At 33.5% G+C, this 19,354-nt stretch overlaps 1 protein-coding gene across 1 annotated transcript in view; it reads right to left on the minus strand.

Moving 5' to 3' along the window:
• Positions 1-4,058: 4,058 nt before the first annotated feature.
• TMPRSS12 (transmembrane serine protease 12) overlaps positions 4,059-19,354 on the minus strand; it is a 28,364-nt gene continuing 13,068 nt past the window's right edge. Inside the window, exons 4-5 of the mRNA XM_063115566.1 lie at positions 6,600-6,742; positions 4,059-4,310 (exon numbers count right to left, since the gene is read on the minus strand). Coding sequence (XP_062971636.1) covers positions 4,059-4,310; positions 6,600-6,742 — 395 coding nt within the window. The remainder of the gene's footprint in view (positions 4,311-6,599; positions 6,743-19,354) is intronic.

The raw sequence follows: 19,354 nt of genomic DNA on the forward strand, positions 1-19,354 counted from the left end.
TACTGTATGGCCTTTTGGGAATCTGGGCACTATGCCATGCCTGGGGGACCCTGTATTGCCCTGCCTTGGAGCCCCAGCCTCCTCCCCACCCCTCCAGGCTCACCCTGGGCTGGGAGGGGGTCTGGGTGAGTGGTGGAGAGAGTCGTCCATGGCTCTTGTTCCATGGGTGGCTGCAGCCATGCTTGCTGTCTGTGCTATGTCACTATCCCTGACAGTGAGGGGAGAGGGGCCTGGCTGGATGGTACCCTTGTGAATTAAAAAAAAAAGTCATATGTATCTTATGATTTTTATTTATTTACTTACTTATTTTAGTATGGGGATCCAAACCCTTGACCTTGGTTTTACAAGGCTGGGCTCTAACCAGCTGAGCTAACTGGCCCGCCGTCATTAATATTTTAAAGAATTTAAGAAAAGAAAAGAAATATAGTTCTTTTTATTTACTCACTAAGATTTCTGGTGCTTTAGTTCTTCCTGAAGATTCAGGTTGCCATCCTTTGTTATTTCCTTTCAGTCCAAAAAACTTCCTATAGAATTTTTTGTAATGCAGGTCTACTGGCAATTAATTCTCTCAATTTTTGTTGATCTGAAAATGTCATTATTCACCTTGATTTTTTGGAAGGATAATTTTTCTGGATATGGAATTCTTGGTTGATAATTGTTTTTTCTTTCAGCTCTTTGAATATGTCACTCAGATGTCTTCTAGCTTCCACTGTATCTGATGAGAAGTCAATCATTACTAATATCATTGTACCCTAATATGTACTTTGTTCCCCCCTTTCTTCCACTGACAGATTTCAAGTTTTTTAGCAGTTTGACCATTTAGACTTTAATAACACCCATGATATCCCAAATTCATTCTGTGTATTTCCTGCCCCAGACCTAAAATCAGTCATATGTCTAAGGAGTGTTGGCCTCTTTTACAGGGGAATGGTATTGAGAGACTAAAATCTGGGTGCTAGGGTACATGTTGTTATTGGTTGCTCATGGCATCTAGGCCTTTTCAGTAGATAGAGTTAGAACATACTGTTAATTATTTTTAAATAAATATAATTATTCTTGTTTTAGGAACATGGGACATGAGGGCACTGGAATGTGAGGATGGCTGGAACATGTTAATCTCTCAAGTTTTACTTAAAAAATGCTATGGTCTGAATGTTTGGGTCTACTCCTGATTCACATGTTGAAAACCTAATCACCAGTGTGATGGCATTAGGAGGTGGGGACTTTGGGAGGTGACAAGATCATGAAAGTGGAGTCCTCATAAATGGAATTAGTGCCTTTATAAGAGAGGCCCCAGAAAATGGCCTTGACCATTAGCCACGCAAAGACGCAGTGAGAAGATGCCTTCTATGAATGAGGAAGTAGACCCTCAAATCTGTTGGTGCCTTGATCTTGGACTTCCCAGGCTTCAGAACTGTGAGAAATTTTTGTTGTTTATAAGCCACCAGTTTATAGTATTTTGTAGTAGCAGCCTGATCTAAGACAAAAAGTATACATTTCTGTAATATCTGTGTCTTTTCTTTACAGTGAATACATACTGCACTTCTATAATCAGAGTGAAACAATATGAAATTATGGAAATCCTATACAGTAGATTAATGAAACAAAGAAATGAGTGTACAATTTATAAAAAAGAAAGAACAAAAATAAGTGCTAAATTTCTTTGGTGTGATGATGGTATTGTTTTTAGGAGATACATGCTGAAGTATTAGGAATGAAGTAACATGATATCAGTAATTTACTTTCAAATTGCTTAACCAAAAAAAAAAAAAGTGTGTGTGTGTAGAGAGATAGAACGTGAATGTGAGTACAAACAGGGCAGGATGTTAATATTTGGGGAATAAAGGTGAAGTAGTAATGGGTAATCATAGTATTGCTTTTCAACCTTTCTATAGGTTTGAGATATTTTACAATAGCTGAGGTAAAATAATGGTTAAGAAGAGTTTATAAAAATATACATTTTAATAAGTGAAAAAGGCAGGATTTCATGGTAGCTGTCTTTCCATAGTAGGGCTATGGATGATTTTCTATTTTTCTGTACGTTCTCAATTTTTAATAATGAGGGTATAATATTTTCAGAATTAGAAAAATAAAGTAAGTGTAATTTTAAAAATAGTATATATATATATATATATATATATATTTCTTTTTTTTTTTTCAAAGATGACTGGTAAGGGGATCTTAACCCTTGACTTGGTATTGTCAGCACCACGCTCTATCAAGTGGGCAAACCAGCCATCCCTATAATAGGGATCCGAACCCTTGGCCTTGGTGTTATCAGCACCACACTCTCCTGAGTGAGCCACGGACTGGCCCTAAAAAATAGTATATTTTTAAGTTTGAGTTTATGAGTAGAAAAGGAAAATTTCTGTTCCAGTAATTTTTTTAGATGAAAGTAATGGATATTTGTCCAATAGGATAATGATCTATGTAATGAAAAGGAGTATGTGAATCACAGATGGGCTATTAATAATAAAAACTAGTTACTGAGCATCTTCCAATATCAGGAACTTCATATACTCAACTTATTTAATCATCACAGTGATACTGTAAATAGCTATTCATAGTTGTCCAAACTCTTACAACTACTAAGTAACAGAATAAAATATGAAACAGTCTGTCTTAGATTCCTAAAACCTATACTCAGTCTCTTGTGGTAGAGAGAAATGTTTACAACTGAATTACAGTTGGCTGAAGCAGTGAACTAAGCTGGGCAAAAAGACAAGTTGCTGTTAGTAGCTCCTACCTGATTAGAAATGAGTATTAGAGTAATTAGAATACGGCTTTGAAGTGAAAACCAAAGGCTCCTCCAGTGATGTCAATACATTTTAGAAGAATTTCATTTTATTTAAATTCAGGGCTAGCCAGTGAATCTGAATGATATTTAGGGTAGTATAAATAGGAAAAGACTAATGAATTATGCTAGTTGCTATATAAACGTTACCAACTAATTCCTTCTAAGACCTGGTCAGTGGAGAAACTGGGGTCTCTTTCAGGAAAGGACAACCAACATCTCCTCAATGTTGCTCAGTCTATAAAATTCATAGTCATGTACTCCTTGAGTGTCAAGCCAGTAATGATCCCTAAGGAAATTAATAGGTGGTGAACTCATGCTTACATTCAGATAAATCTTGAAATTAGGTTAACAAATTTAGCAAAACAACCAAAGACCCTTGATTTTAGCTCGTTGAATGTGAGAAGACAGATGATAAAATAATTCTTCTTTGCTAAATGGATTCTCTTAAGTTCAGGGAAGATGTGAGTTGATTAATAGATACTAATTCAGTCAACCTTTTCTTTTGTTATAATAGTGCATTTTATAGATTAGTCATTAAGTTTATCCCAAGTTAGCTTCCCTCTTACTCAGCATGCTTTTCAGTTTCTTTTCACAGGTAATCCAGAGGGCCTGCAGAACACAAATTTTAGCATAGGCTTCAAGAAAATAAAGTTTAGAAAGTAGGTTATAATGCTGGAAAAAAGTCACATAATAAATTTCTAAATAAAAAGTAAATTATTGGGATGTCTGCACCATAATTTTTCTCTTTTGGCATAGGAAATAAAGCATCAATATTAAGTAAGTTGCTTTAATTAGAATTTAAATAATAGGCAAATACTTATTTCTTCAAATATCCTTTGAAAATCAGAAACAAGATTATAATTCAAAAAATAATCATACAAATGTTTTTGAATAAATAAAATCTAACTTAAAAGGAAAGCATTTTAATTAATTTAACCAAAGAATAGCTCTCATTTTAATTATAAACTCTTTATTATTTCACATTTATACACATAAAGTACATATTTAGCTGAATATTTTATATAAACACTAGGAAATAGAAAATTATGATTTTAAAGTAAAACAATCAAGATACATCAGAGAAGCATGTGATTCAGTGCCAAATTTACAATTGTATATCTAATATGTCAGAATCCTTTTATTCCAAAAAAGGCTCACATGAGAACTCTAAAGTGGGCAAAAAGAATGAATGATTTTCATTACATAGGAAATAGAAAGGGACACAATGCAAAATAAAGATACTTAAGTCTTCAGAATTTCTTTATGTTGTTGCTAGTAAGACGACAGAACCCAAAGCTATGAGGATCTGTCCAATTAAAATATTTTTATTAAATATGCCTTCACTGCTTGCCTGGGAGAAGTGATCCGTCAGCCAGTTTTGGTAGAAGGATGGCCCACTATAGACACCAGGAAAATCTTTTCGACCACAGCCATGGCCATAACTGGTAATTCCCATTATAAAAAATCTTTTATTTTCTGGTAGGTAGCACATTAATGGTCCACCACTATCACCCTATCAAAAAAGTTCCAAAAGAATGTTAGTTATTTCTAGTATTCTTTAAGCAACAGTAGAGCTGGTATAAATTAATTACATTAAACATATATTTATTTAAATACATATTTTCAATATATCTCCAAATAATAAAGATCTATAGATTTTGAGTTTAATATTGCAACTCAAACAGGAGGTATTCAGTTTGCCCAGGTATTTGGAGAGACCATACAGCTGGTGGATAAACTTTTCATGGGCATTGTTTTGAACCACAACAATATAAACTACATTGTTTGGATTTTTTAATACAATTACTCAGGAGAAATATACTTTAAGAATTGTGCAAAATACTGTAAAAACTGTCTATCAGAATATTTCTCTTGCTTGATACTATGTGTGAAAGGCATAACTTTCAGATGTATGAAGGATTCTTTTAGATGTGTATGTGGTTTGCTAGCTAGAGGAGAGGAATAAACTGGCATCATGCAAGAGATGGCAACTTTCTAAGCTAGTGCAGCAAGATGGGGATAAATTACAAAGATTCTTAATAGTATTATAAATAACAAGTCTCTTTCATAGTTTACACAAGACTTCTAATGCGCTCAAACACTGTTACTAACGACTTAAGGCATTCAAAACAATAGGGACACTGAGATAACTGTTTCAGTGCCTGAAGGTTAAGGACTGTGTTTCTAAGGTGTTTCCAATTTGCTATATAAGGCAGGCACTGAATAATTATTTTTTATTGATGAGAATGTTTTGCCTAGGAATGCAATTCAGTTAGATTAAATTCTTTATTATTTTACTCAGCAAAAATTTTAAGGAAAAAGACACAAGAAAGATAAACCTTAGATTGCAGAAATGGGAATGATTAGGAAAAGGTGAGAGCATGGGGTACTTTTGGGAGTGAAGGTCTGGTAGATTTAGAAGTAGTAAAGAAAAGAAGGATAAAGAAAGAGTCAAAAGCGTAAGAAGTGAAACAAAAAAATAGATAAATTGGACTTCATAAAAAATTTAAAACTTTTATCCTTCAAACGATAACATCAGAAAAGTAGAAAAAACAGTCCACAGAATGGGAGAAAGTATTTGCACATCATATATCTAGTGAGGGACTTGTATCCAGAATATAAAGAATGCTTACAACTCAGTGATAGAAATGATAAATAACTCAGTTCAAAAATTGGTAAGGGATCCAAATAGACATTCTTTTCCTTTCTTTCTTTCTTTCTTTCTTTCTTTCTTTTTTTTTTTGGCAGCTGTTCGGTATGGGGATCCAAACCCATGACCTTGGTGTTTCCAGTACAATGCTCTCCCAAGTGAGCTAACCAGCCAGTCCCAAATAGACATTTTCTAAAGAAGATATACAAATGGCTAATAAGCACATAAATAGATGCTCAACATCACTAGTCATTTAGGGAATGCAAATTAAAACAATAGTGAGATACCATTTCACACCCACAAGGATGGCTATAATCAAAAAGATAAACAATAACAAGTACTGTCTAGGATGTGGAGAATTGGAGCCCTCATACATTGCTTGTGGAAATGTACCACAGCCGCTTTGGGATACAGTTTGGCAGTTCTTCAAAATGTGAAACATTGACTCAGTAATTCCACTCTTAGGTAGAATTTCTAAGAGAAATGAAGACACATCTGCACATAAAAACATATACACAAATGTTCATAGCAATATTATTCATAATAGCCAGTAAGTGAAAACAGCCAAAATGTTCATCAACTAATGGGTGGATGAATAAAATGTGATATATCCATACAGGGTATATTATTTGGCAGTAAAATAAATAAAGTACTGATGTATTCTACAACATACATTAACCTTGAAAACATTACGCTATAAGTGGAAGAAGCCGATAACAAAAGACCACATATTGAATTATTCCAGAAATGTTCAGAATAGGCAACTCTCTATAGAGAGTGACTCCTATGTGTTTCTTTTTGGGGTGACAAAAATGTTCTAGAATTAGATTGTGGTGATGATTTAACACCTCTGTAAATATATTAAAAAACCATCAAATTATACACTTTAAATGGGTGAATTATATCTCAAAGGTGATGATTAAGAAAAAAAAAAAAAGGCAAATTTTGCCTAAGGTTGGCCCTGATGATAGTAGTAGGACCAAGGAATCAGAAACCAAAAAGATTTGGATTGTTGAAATACTTTAAAAGGAGAAAAAAGTATTTAGTATTTTTAGATCTGGTCATTAAGATCACCAGAAAGTGATCAAAGGCCTTGTTCAAGTTCCCTTCTGGCTTTAGAAAATGTTTTAAAGGAGAATTATTTGGTCTTACCCTGCATGTATCAAAAGCTCCATCTTTATCACCTGCACAAAATGAAGTATTAGGAATGATTCCCCCATAACTCCTGTGAGAATTGCAAATATTTCGAGAAATATAATGCACTTCTGCTTCCTGTAAGGTATTTGTACCATTACCTGTTAACAGCAAAAAAAGCAATAAATCATTTTAAAGCACATGCACTTTTACAGTGGTTTAAAATGTTGGTGTTTAATAGGTGTTCTTTCCAAGGGAAAGAATGTTATGTATGCATGCCTAGGAAGATAATAGGAGAATGCTCACCTAAATGTTAATGATAGTTATTTCTAGATAGAAGGAATTTCAGGTACCTTTTGTTACCTTTACTTCATGTATTTCTTGAAGTCTCACAAAGGATCTATAATTTTTTACAAAGTAAAGCTATATGAAAATCTTCAAGGGCTGAAGATGTAAATTCCAAAGTCAATCTTATTTATGTTGTAAATTGTGAATAATTTTTACTAAATTTGATAATGATGCTAAGTTGTGAAGTATGGTGAACATGAAAATGAAATCAATTTTTAATTCATGTATTCCCCAATTTATCTGCTAATTCCTGAATATAAAGTGGTTCTTTGCTACAGAAAGGATAGGGAAATAACAGACAACACTTCAGGAGCCAATAAAGGATCGATTATTGTAAAATCAGTCCACAGAAAAGCTGTAACAGCAACATCTGATTCCATCAGCCAGTCTTGTTGAAGTTGTCACGTCGTAGCTAAATGTTTCATGTGCCTTGCCTCCTTCCGTAACTTTTCTGGTGATAGATATTGTCCCACTGGCTTCAGGTGAGCAGATGACCCAACTATTCCATTCACAGACTTCTGTCCTGCTAACGCTGATTGGTCTAAGGATGACTATATTTGATATAAGTCTAGCCAATTGGAATACTTTCCTAGCATTTTTTAAACTGGAGCTGCCAGAGAAGAACGTTTTCAACCTAGTTACATGATTGTTTGGCTGTACATCCAATGCAGCCTGCAGGAATAGTTCCAGTCATATATGGACAGGCAGCCTGAGAATAAAGTCAACATGCAGAGACAAACAAGAATAGGAAACAAATAAAATATGACCTAATGGTATTCAGGTTCCTGGATGGAGGCTTCCCAGAGGCCAGCCACATCTCTGCAATTTATTTAAAAATAATTTATTAAAGCAATACTGGCCATATATAAAAGTAAATGTAACATATATGTTATGGAATATAATAATGAAATGAACACCTGTGAACCACCCAATTTATGAACCTGAACAATACTAATACCAATATGGCATTGTGTAGGGATTTTCAAAGTAAATAGAAGAGAGAGCCAAGAAATAGATGTCTGCATTTTCTATTCTGCTCCACTGGTCACTTAGAATATACTTGCACAAATTTAATACTGACTTAATTAGACTTAATTATAATAACTTTAGAATAAACCTTTATTTCTGTATGGCAAGTCCTCCAACATATTTCTCCATTGGAGTGCTTATTCTTGGGTTTTTTTGAATTAGCTTTTTAATTGTCTCAAAAACTCCTATTAGGGTTTATCATTCCCTGGATTTTTCAGTTTTTCAGACAGAATTGAAGCTTTATGATATTGAGTCTTCCTATTCAAGCATAAAGTACACCATTCCATTTACTTAAATATTCCTTAGTGTCTTTTAATAATGTTTTAGAATTTTTTTCCCATAAAAGACCTGTGGTCTTTTGTTAGATTTGTTTCTAGCTACCTAATCATTCTGGTATTATTGTAAATATTAATTTCTGTTAACTTCCCCCCTCCCATAATTTTACTATGAAAAATTTCAGACATAAAGCAAAGAAAAAGAATTTCTTAGTGAACAGTCGTATGCCCACCACCTAGATTCTTAGTACTTTTGTCTCATCTGTTAACTTTTTTTTATTCTTTAGTTATTTTGGCAACTTCTAATTTTGATATAATTTAAAAATTATAGAAAAGTAGCAAGAATAGTACAAAGAACTGCCAGATACCTTTTACTTAGATCCACCAACTGTTTACATTTTGTCACATTTGCATTATTATTTGTACCCATGTTGTGTATATGTGTTAATGTATAAATGTGTAATGTTCACTCTGAACCATTTGAGAGTGAATAGCAGACATTGTGCCCCTATACCCTTGAATACTTCAGTGTATATTAAGAACAAGAGCATTGTCTTATATAACCACAGTATATTTATCAATATCAGGAAATTTAACACTGGTACAATACTATTATTCAATTCACATTTAATCTCCATGTATTTTGAGATTTTCAAGCTGTGTTTCTGTTACTGATTTCTAGTTTAATTTCAATATGGTCCAGGAACATACATTAAGTGATTTCTATTCTTTTAAGTTTAAGGTGTGTTTTATGGCCCAGAATGTGATCTGTCTTGTTGAATGTTCCATGTGAGCTTGAGAAGAATGTGTATTCTGCTGTTGTTGGATGAAGTATTCTATAGATGCTAATTATACCTGGTTGACTGATTGGGCTGTTGAGTTCAACTATGTCCTTACCAATATTCTGCCTGCTAGATCGGTCTGTTAGTGATAAAGGAGTGTTGGAGTTTCCAACTATAAGGGTGGATTCATTTGTCTCTTTGCAGTTCTATCAGTTTTTCCCCCATATATTTTGACTCTTGTTAGACACATGCATGGAAGGATTGTTATGTATCCTTGGAGTACTGACCCCTTTATCATTATGTAATCCTCCTTTTTTATTCTCAATAATTTTCCTTGCTCTGAAGTCTTCTCTGTCTGAAATTAACATAGCTACTCAAGCTTTCTTTTGATTATTGTTCACATGGTATATCTTTCTACATCCATTCAACTATTTTTCCCCATCTCGTTACTTTTAATCTATGTGTGTCTTTATATTTAAAGTGGGTTTCTTGCAGACAACGTACAGGTCAGTCTTGTTTTTTGATCCATTCTAACAGTCTCTTTTAATTGATTTGTTTGGACCATTGATGTTTAAAGTGATTTTTGATATAGTTGGACTAATATCTATCATATTTGTTTTTTATTCATTGCTTTATTCTTTGTTCGTATTTTTGTCTTCCACTCTTTTTGTCTTTTGTAGTTTTAACTGAGCATTTTATATATTTTATATGATTCTATTTTTTTTCCTATCAACATATAAATTATACTTTTTTAAAAAAAACTTTTTTTAGTGGTTTCCCTAGCGTTTGTAATACACATTTACAACTAATCTAAGTCTACTTTCAAATAACTATACCACTTCACAGGTAGTGTAAGTACTTTATGATAGCTAAATATTTCTAATTCCTCCCATCCTTTGTATCATTGTTGTCATTCATTTCACTTATACATAAGCAATAATCATTGAATATATTGTTGCTATTATTATTTTGAACAAGTTGTTAACTGTTGGATCAGTTAAGAATTAAAAAAATAGAAGTTTTTAGTTTATCTTCAGTTATTCCTTCCCTAATGCTCTTCCTTTCTTTAAGTAGATCCTGATTACTGACCTATATTATTTTTCTTCTTTATGTAGAACATCTGTTAACATTTCTTGTAAGGCAGGTCTACTGGCAACAAACTCTCAGTTTTTGTTTGTCTGGGAAAGTTTTTTTCCTTTGGTCTGGACATATAGATTTTTTATTTTTAAAATTTTTATTCTTTATTCCTTTTTAATATTACATTATTTGTTTATTTAACACTTTCTTCCCAAATTACAATTAACAGTGGTTTTCACAACGTACTTTGCAGAGAAAAAAATAATGGTGCTTTCATTCCAATAAAGTAAATGTCATTTTTCTCATTTATTGTCATAGTTTAGTCACAAAAGCATCTTTCTGGGGAAAGTCTATTGACTTTTGAAGGATAATTTCACAGGATATAGAATTTTAGGTTGGTGGGGTTTTTTTTTGTCTCAACGGCAAATATTTCACTCCAGTCTCTTCTTGCTTGTATGGTTTCTGAAGAGAAGTCAGATATAATTCTTATCTTTGCTACACTATAGGTGAGCTGTTTTTTTCCGCTGGCTTCTTTCAAAAGTGTTTCTTTATCTTTGATTTTCTGCATATTGAATATGCTATGCCTAGGTGTGGGTTTGTTTGTTTGTTAACATTTATTCTACTTGATGTTCTCTGGATTTCTTCCATCTGTGGTTTGATTTCCACATTAATTTTGGAAAATTCTCAGTCATTATTCCAGTAGTCCCATCCTCATCAATGCTTGTTATTGTCTAACTTTTTAATTATAGTTATCCTTGTGGGAGTGACGTCTGTTAACTTTTATAATTACATCTCATTATAGCTTGTGTATAGAAATGAAATAGGCTTTGGCTTTATACTGAGTACTTTACTAAACTTCCTTAATTCCAATGGATTTTAGATTCTGTTTTAAAGTAGATAATAGCATCAACTGTGACTAATGAATGTTTTGTTATCTCCTTTCTAAGTTGTGTGTCTTTTGCATCTTTTTTAGTGTTACTTCAATTGCTAGGACTTATACTACAATACTGAATAAGTGGTGATAGTGGATGAAATTGTTCCTGGTTTTAAAGGAATGTTTTTTTGAAATAATGATTGCTGTAATAATAATGTTTGCTGTACTTTGGAAGTATATAGATTATCTTACTCAGGTTAAGGAAGTTTCTTTTATGTTTAGACTGTTAAAAGTTTTTAACAATGTTTTTTATGCATCTGTTGAGATAATTTTTTTTATCCTTTCATCAGTCAATGTGGTGAATGACATTAAGAGACTTCTAATATTAAACCACCCTTGAATTCCTGAGTTAAACCCAACTTGGTTATGATGCATTATATTTATAATATACTTGATAGATTTAGTGTGCTAATTCTTTGTTTGGAATGCCTGCATTTATGATATTGGCCTTTCTTGTACTATAGTTATGAGGGGACTTTAGAAACTTCATGGAAAAATGTAATTAAAAGATAAACATTTAAAATATAAACTTTATATCTCAACATAAGCTCCATCAAGTTCAAGACACTTTTGTAAGTGATAATACCAGCCATTTAGTCTATCCATAAATAACTGAGGGTCCTGAGGATTTAACCATATCAATGCATTTTTTTTTTTGTAGCCACAAAACAAGTCTTAATACAATTAAAAAGACTAAGGTCATAGAAAATATGTTCTCTGACCAAACTAACAGAAGGAAACTTAGAAAAATCACAAATGTGTGGAAATTAACAACACTCTCCTAAGTAAATAATGGATGATAGAGTTTGGATGTGTTGTCCCCCCAAAACTCATGTGGAAATCTATTCCCTAATGTGGCAGTGTTGGGAGCTGTTTGAGTCATGGGGGCAGATCCCTCATGAATGGATTAATGTTCACCCTGTGGGGTGTGGGTAGTGAGTGAATTCTTGCTTTATTAGTTCCTGCAAGAGCTGGTTGTTTAAAACTTTCCCTCTCTTGCTTCCTCTTGCCATGTGATCTGCTTGTACCCTCCAGCTGCCTGCCGCTTTCTGCCATCAGTAGAAGCAGCCTGAGGCCCTCCCCAGATGCAGCCATCCCAGAATTGTAAGCTAAATAAACCTCTGTTCTTCATAAATTATCTAGTGTCAGGTATTCTGTTATAGCAACACAAAAATGGACTAATACAATGGATAAAAAGAAAAATAACAGGGAAATTAGTATTTTGAGGTCAAAGTCAAAATACAACACATCAAAATTTATAGGATGCAGGACTCATGCAATGCTTCAAGGAAAATTTATTCTTATAAACACTTAGATTAAAAATAAGAAAAATCTCAAATCAGTAAAGTAAACTTCTACCTTAAGTAAATAGAAAAAGAAGAGCAAACTAAACCAAAAGCAAATATAAGGAGGAATAACAAAGATTATAACAGAAATATATGAAATAGGGAATTAAAAAACAATAGCGAAAATCAACAAAACCAGAAATTGATTCTTTAAAAGATCAATAAAATTTGTAAACCTTTATCTAGACTGACCCAAGAAAAAAAGAGAGAAGACAAATTACTAAAATCAGAAATAAAGCAGGGGCATGGTAGAGCAGTTGCTTCTTCTATTATGCTGGAGTGATACTTTGAGGAGAGACGTCCTCTTCTTTTTCTGGTCTCCGCTGGTGACTCTCCTTGTGTCACTGCAGTTGAACATCTGGCAGGCCACCTGCACAGCAGCTGTGGCTACTGCTGTGGCATCAAGCTGCTTGTGCATCAGCCATGGCTGTGGTGGTGGCCGTGGTGGGCCACCCATGTGGAAGTGGTGTTTTCGGAATGCTGCTTGCCTGCTTCTGGGCTGGGCGGGGGATGCTGCCCTCAGCTACTACCTAGGACCCTGGCTGTGCTCTGTTTCTTGCCTGCTCTGGGTGGAGGGGTCTTCCCTCCGCTCCTGCCTAGGACCCCGGGTGTGCTCTACAGTGTAGTATTTTTTACATTATAAACTGAAGAAAAATGAGTGCTCTTTAAAGATTTTTTAAGATTGGGAAACAAAAAGAAGTCAGAGGAGTCAAATCAGGACTGTCAGGTGGATGCCTAGTTATGTCCCATTGAAACTCTGGGAAAATTGCCCTTGTTTGATGAGAGGAATGAGTAGGAACATTGTTGTGGTGAAGAAGGACTTTTTGGTGAAGGTTTCCTGGGCATTTGTCTGCTAAAGCTTTGGCTAACTCTCTCAAAACACTCTCATAATAAGTATATGTTATTGTTCTTTGGCCCTTCAGATCAACAAGCAAAATACCTTGAGCATCCCAAAAAACTGTTTTCATGACCTTTGCTCTTGATTGGTCCACTTTTACTTTGATTGGACAACTTCCACCTCTTGGTAGCTATGGCTTTGATTGTGCTTTGTCTTCAGGATCATACTGGTAAAGCCATGTTTTATCTCCTATTACAGTTCTTTGAAGAAATGCTTCAAGATGTTGATTCCATTTGTTTAAAATTTCCATTGCAACTTCTTTTCTTGTCTGTAGTAGATCTGGGCACAACAGTTTTGGTATCCATTGAGCAGAAAGTTTGCTCGATTTTAATTTTTCAGTTAGAATTTTGGAAGTTGAACCAATTGAGATGTCCATGGTGGTGGCTGTTGTTACTGCTGTTAATTGTCAGTTAGGGCAGGAACAAGATTAATTTTTTCCTCACAAATTTGATATGGATGGTCTGCCGCATGGACTTCCTCTTCATTGTCTCATACTTCCTTAAAATAAGTTATCCATTCGTAAACTGCTGATTTCTTTGGGACGTTGTCCCCATAAACTTTTCATAATGCATCATTCTTCCAAGCTTCACTGGAAATTTGATGTTTGTTATTGCTTCAGTTTTAGTAGAATTTATGTTGCTCTGATAGGGGCTCTTTTCAAACTGATGTCATCCTTTTTAGTGCCTCAAGTCAGATCCTGTTCAGACATGTTATAATAATTTACTATGAGGGTATTTTGGTGCAGAAAAAAAAATATTGAAAACCATGCATAGTTTATTCATAATATGCATTTTCTGCAAACTTGTGGAAGACCCCTCATACTTGATTTGGGCATCAAGATTATTATATTGTTTTAATACACTGAGTTGGGTTGTTTCCTCTTTTTGGATTCTTTGAAAGTATTTGTATGAAGTTTAAATAATCTGTGTCTGGTAATTATGGTAGTACTCACTTGAGTTTTTATGTTTAATTTTTGAAAAAGAAATCTAATTACTGATTGAATTCCTTTACTCTTTATAGGACTGCAGAGGATTTCAGTTTATTTAGTCAGTTTTGGTTAGTTACAATTTTTTTCATTTAGTCTATTTTTTAGTTACAGCTTTGGTTAGTTGCAAAGGAATTTATCCACTTACATAAGTATTAAAATTTAGAAAATAATATTTTAAAGTATTATGTTATCTTTTAATTCATAATATCATTTATATTTGTGCTTTCTCTTCTTTTTTTGTCAGTCTACCAGTGGTTTGCTGCTTTTTCAAAGAACTACATTTTTTCTTTGATTTTTGTTTTGTTTGATTTTTTTCACTTTTTTGTCTTTATTTTTTGTTCATTAATTGTTGTGTTTATCTTTATTTCTTTTCTTCTGCTTTCTGTGGGTTTATTGTAATGTTCTTTTAAGCTTTTTTTAAAAAATTGGACATGTAATTCATGATGTTCAGACTTTATTCTTCACCATTAGGTCAAATATTTGCTCTTCCATATGGTTCAACCTAATAGTATACATATATAACGCTTTAAATTTCTGCTTATTATTACCTTAGTGACAACCCTCAAGTTTTGCTATGTAACAGATACATTACTGTTTTGTTCTAAGTATTTAAAATGATTATGATCTCCTCTTTGGCATATGAGTTTTATTGAGTAGCATGTTTTAAATTCTTCAAATGTGTGGTTTTAGGGCTTGCCAGTTAGTTCAGTTGTTTAGAGCCCGATGTTATAACACCAGGGTCAGAGGTTTGGAAACCCCTGCTGGCAGCCATCAAAAAATAAAAAATAAAAATGTGTGGTTTTTATAAACCTATCCTTTTGTCATTTTTTATAGCTTTATTACTGTTTCATTTACACAACTTAAAAATTACACATTGTCAGCATTCAGTTCAATGATTTTTGGTAAATTTATACCAACACTACAATCCTGTTTTAGAATATTTTTTTCACCTCTTGGGCCACTTATAGTCACTTCCCAGCCCCAGCCCAACACTTAAGAAATGACTGACTGATTTCTGTCTCTTATCGGTTTGTCTTTCCTAGAAATTTTGTATAAATGGAATCATACAATTTGTAGTCTTTTGTATATGACTTCCTTCATTGAGCATAATATTTTAGAGGTTTATCTATATTGTAGTATATATCCATAGTTTTTTCCTTTTTATTGTTGAATAGTATTCTATTGAATAGATATATCATATTTTGTATATCTATTCACTGGTTGGTAGATATCTGGATTGTTTGCAGTTTTTGGTATTATGAATAATGTTACTGTGAGTATTCATATATAAGTTTTTGTGTGACATGTTTTAATTTCTCTTTGATAGATACCTAGGAGTGGAATTGCTGGGTCATTTGTTAACTATACTTAACATGCTGAGTGCATGTTTAACTTTTGAAGTAACTGCCAGACTGTTTTTCTAAGTGACTTTACCATTTTACATTCCCCCAGCAATGAACAAGCGTACTTCAGAAAGTTCATAGAAAAATAGAATTAAAAGATAATACAAATCTTCCAGGAACTTTTTGAAGTACACTTGTGTAAGAATTTCAGTTTTTGCACATCCTTGTCAACACTTGGTATTGTCAGTCTTTTGTATTATAGCCATTCTAGTAGATGTGTAATGGTATATCACTGTGGTTTCAATGATGTTAACGTCTTTTCATGTACAGTTAGCCATTTGTATACTTACTTTGGTGGAATGTCTTTTCAAATCTTTAGCCAGTATTTAAAATTGTTTGTTGTCTTAGTATTGATTTGTAAGAATTTTTTATATGTTCTGATACAATTCCTTTGTCAGAGTTATGAGTTTTTTCTCTTAGTCTGGGGCCTTATCTTTTCATTTTCTTCATGATGTCTTTTGAAGAACATGCATTTTAAATTTTTGATGAAGTCCAATCTGTCATTTTACTTTTATGAATGTATCGTGCTTTTGGTGTCATAATAAATTACTGCCTAACCCATGGTCTCAAAGATTTTCTCTTAATGCTTTTTTCTAGAAGTCTTACAGTTTTAGCTCTTATATTTAGGCCTATGATCCATTTTTGAGTTAATTATTTGTCTTAGTCCATTTCTACTGCTATAATAAAATAGCATAGACTGTACAGCTTATAAAAAACAAATTTGTCTGAGTTCTGGATGCTGGGAAATTGAAGATCAGGGTGCCTGCAGGTTTGGTATCTAGTGTGGGCTGCTTTCTGGTTCATAGATGATGCCTTCTCTAGCTCTGTCCTCACATGGTGGAAAGGGGAAGGCAGCTCTTTGGGGCCTCTTTTATTAGGGCACTAATTCCATTCATAAAGGCTCTGTCCCTGTCACCCTCCAAGGGCCCCACCTCCTAATACCATCACCTTGGGGGTTTAGGATTTTAACATGTGAATTTTGGTGAACACAGATATTTAGATGGTAGTACTACTGAATTTGGTATGAGGCAAGGCTCTGACTTTTTGTTTTTTGCTTTTTGCATCTGTATCCAAATGTCCCAGACTAATTAGTTGAAAAGACTACCTATTTTCTATAATATTTCCTTGGCACATTTGTAAAAATCAATTGGCCATAAATATAGGTTTTTTTCCCCTTATTTTGTTCATTAATCTATAGGTCTGTCTTTACACCAATACCATACTGTTTTGAGATCAGGTAATGTAACTCCTTCAGCTTCATTCTTTTTCAAAATAATTTTGGCTAGTCTATGTCCTTTACATTTCCAAATACATTTTAGGACCAGCTTGTCGGTGTGCATGAGAAATCTTATTAGGATTTTGATAGTGATTACATTGAATATATAGGCCAATCAGTAGGTAATTGCCATATTAGCAATATTGAGTCTTCCAATCCATTAATGTGGTATGTTGCTCCATTTATTTAGGTTTTTTATAATTTCTCTAAGTAATGTTTTGTAGTTTTTAGGGTACAGGTGTTGCATGTCTTTTGTTAAGTTTGTTCCTAATTATTCATTCTTTTTAATGCTATTGTGAATGGAATTGTGTTCTTAATTTTGTTTTCAGATGTTTATTGTTAGTATATAGAAATATGATTGATTTTTGTCTTATAACCTACAGCCTTGTTGAACTTACCAGTTCTGGTATTCTTTGTAGATTCCTTAAGCTTTTCTGCATTTATAGAATTATGTCATCTGTGAATAAAGACAATTGCACTTCTTCCTTTCCAACCTGTGTACCCAATTTCTTTTTCTTGACTATTATGTGCCAGCTAAAACCTTTGTCTTTTTCCTGATTTTAAAGAGGAAGCATTCAGTCTTTACCCATTAAGTATGTTGTTAGCTTTAATTTTTTGTAGATGTCCTTTATTGGTTTACCTTTTCTTCTGTTGCTATTTTTTTGATAATTTTAAATTAAGAGTGGGTGTTAGATTTTGTCAATTACATTTTCCACATCATTTGCAGTGATCTTGTCATGTTTGTCCTTTGTTCTATTGATATGAATTTTATTTTTATTTCTTTTATTGATTTCCAGATGTTAAACCAACCTTGCATTTTTGGACTAAATCCCACTAGGTTGTTTGTATAATCCTTTTTAAAATGTTGCTGTATTCTGTTTGCTAACTTTTTTATTTTTATTTTTTGATGACTGGCCAGTATAGAGATTGAACCCTGGACCTTGGTGTTATCAGCAGCCCTCTCTCACCAACTGAGCTAACTAGCCAGCCCAGTTTGCTAATGTTTTGTTAATGATTTTTATGTCTTTATTCATGAAAGATATTTCTCTATAGTTTTCTTGTGATGTCTTTGTCTGTTTTGGTGTCAGGATAATAATACTGGCCTCACAGAAAAAATTGGGAAATATTCACTCTTCCTCTATCTCCTGAGTTTGTGTATGATTAGACCGTCTGTTCCTTAAATATTTGATAGAATTTACCTGTGAAGTCATCCGAGTATGGGTTGAAGTTACTAATGGAAAGGTTTTAAGTCATTAATTATATATCTTGGGAAGATATATATATATTATATATACTATTATATATTGTGGGAAGGTTTTAAATTACTAATTATATATTTGTACTTGTTACAGGTCTATTCAGATATTCTTTTCTTCTTGAGCCAATAATTTGTTTCTTTCTGGGAATCTCTTTTTTAAAAATTGATCCTGTGGCTTTTGGGGGGGTTTTTATTGGCAGCTGGCCAGTATGAAGATCTGAATCCTTCCTTGACTTTGGTGTTATCAGCACCACGCTCTAACCAAATGAGCTTACCAGCCAGCCCTATCCCTATTTCTATTACTGTAATTCATGCTTAACAAATATAATGTTAATCAGCATGTTAATACTTCTAAATAATACAAGGACACTGAAATGCCACTTTAACTCTGATCACGCCTCCCGAAATGCTTGCTTCCCCCCCAAATTAGATGTTATTTATTTTTATTGTTTTCCAACGTATCTTAATCTTGGTACTATTGACATTTTAGGCCACAGTTCCTTATTGGAGGAGATGGGAGGACTATACTGTGCATTGAAGGATGTTGAGCAGCATCCCTGGTTTCTGCCCACCCTATCATGGTAGCAAACTGATCCCCTGCCTAGTTGTAACAACCAAAATTTTCTCCAAATGTCCCCTGGGGGCAAAATTGTCTCCAGTTGAGAATCGCTGTTGTATACAATATTTACATTTTACTGTATATTTACCCATATATTTGCTCACTTTTTATTCTTGCACCTTGTACCTCCCTTTTGGCATCATTTTCTATCTTCCTGATAGCTCTTTAATTTTCTTTGGTGAAAGACTTGGTAGTAAACTCAATTTTTGTTCCTGCTTATTCCTTTTTTTTTGGCAGCAGGCCAGTACAGGGATCCAACCCTTGACCTTAGTGTTATAACACCTTGCTGTAACCAACTGAGCTAATTGGCCAGCCCCTATGCTTTTTCTTGAATAATATTTTTGCATGGTACACAATTATAGGTTCATAGTTATTTTCTTTCAGCATTTTTAAAATATTTGTCTTTTGGCTTTTATTACTGCTATTGAGAAGTTTTCTGAAAGCCAATCTGTAATCCTGTTGTAAAGTTTTTCTTTTATCTCTTGTTGTATTTCTTTGTTCTTTTTTGTACAACTTCAGTACAGTGTGTGAAAAGGGGTT

Source organism: Cynocephalus volans, chromosome 12 (assembly GCF_027409185.1).
Source record: "Cynocephalus volans isolate mCynVol1 chromosome 12, mCynVol1.pri, whole genome shotgun sequence".
Lineage (NCBI taxonomy): Eukaryota > Metazoa > Chordata > Mammalia > Dermoptera > Cynocephalidae > Cynocephalus > Cynocephalus volans.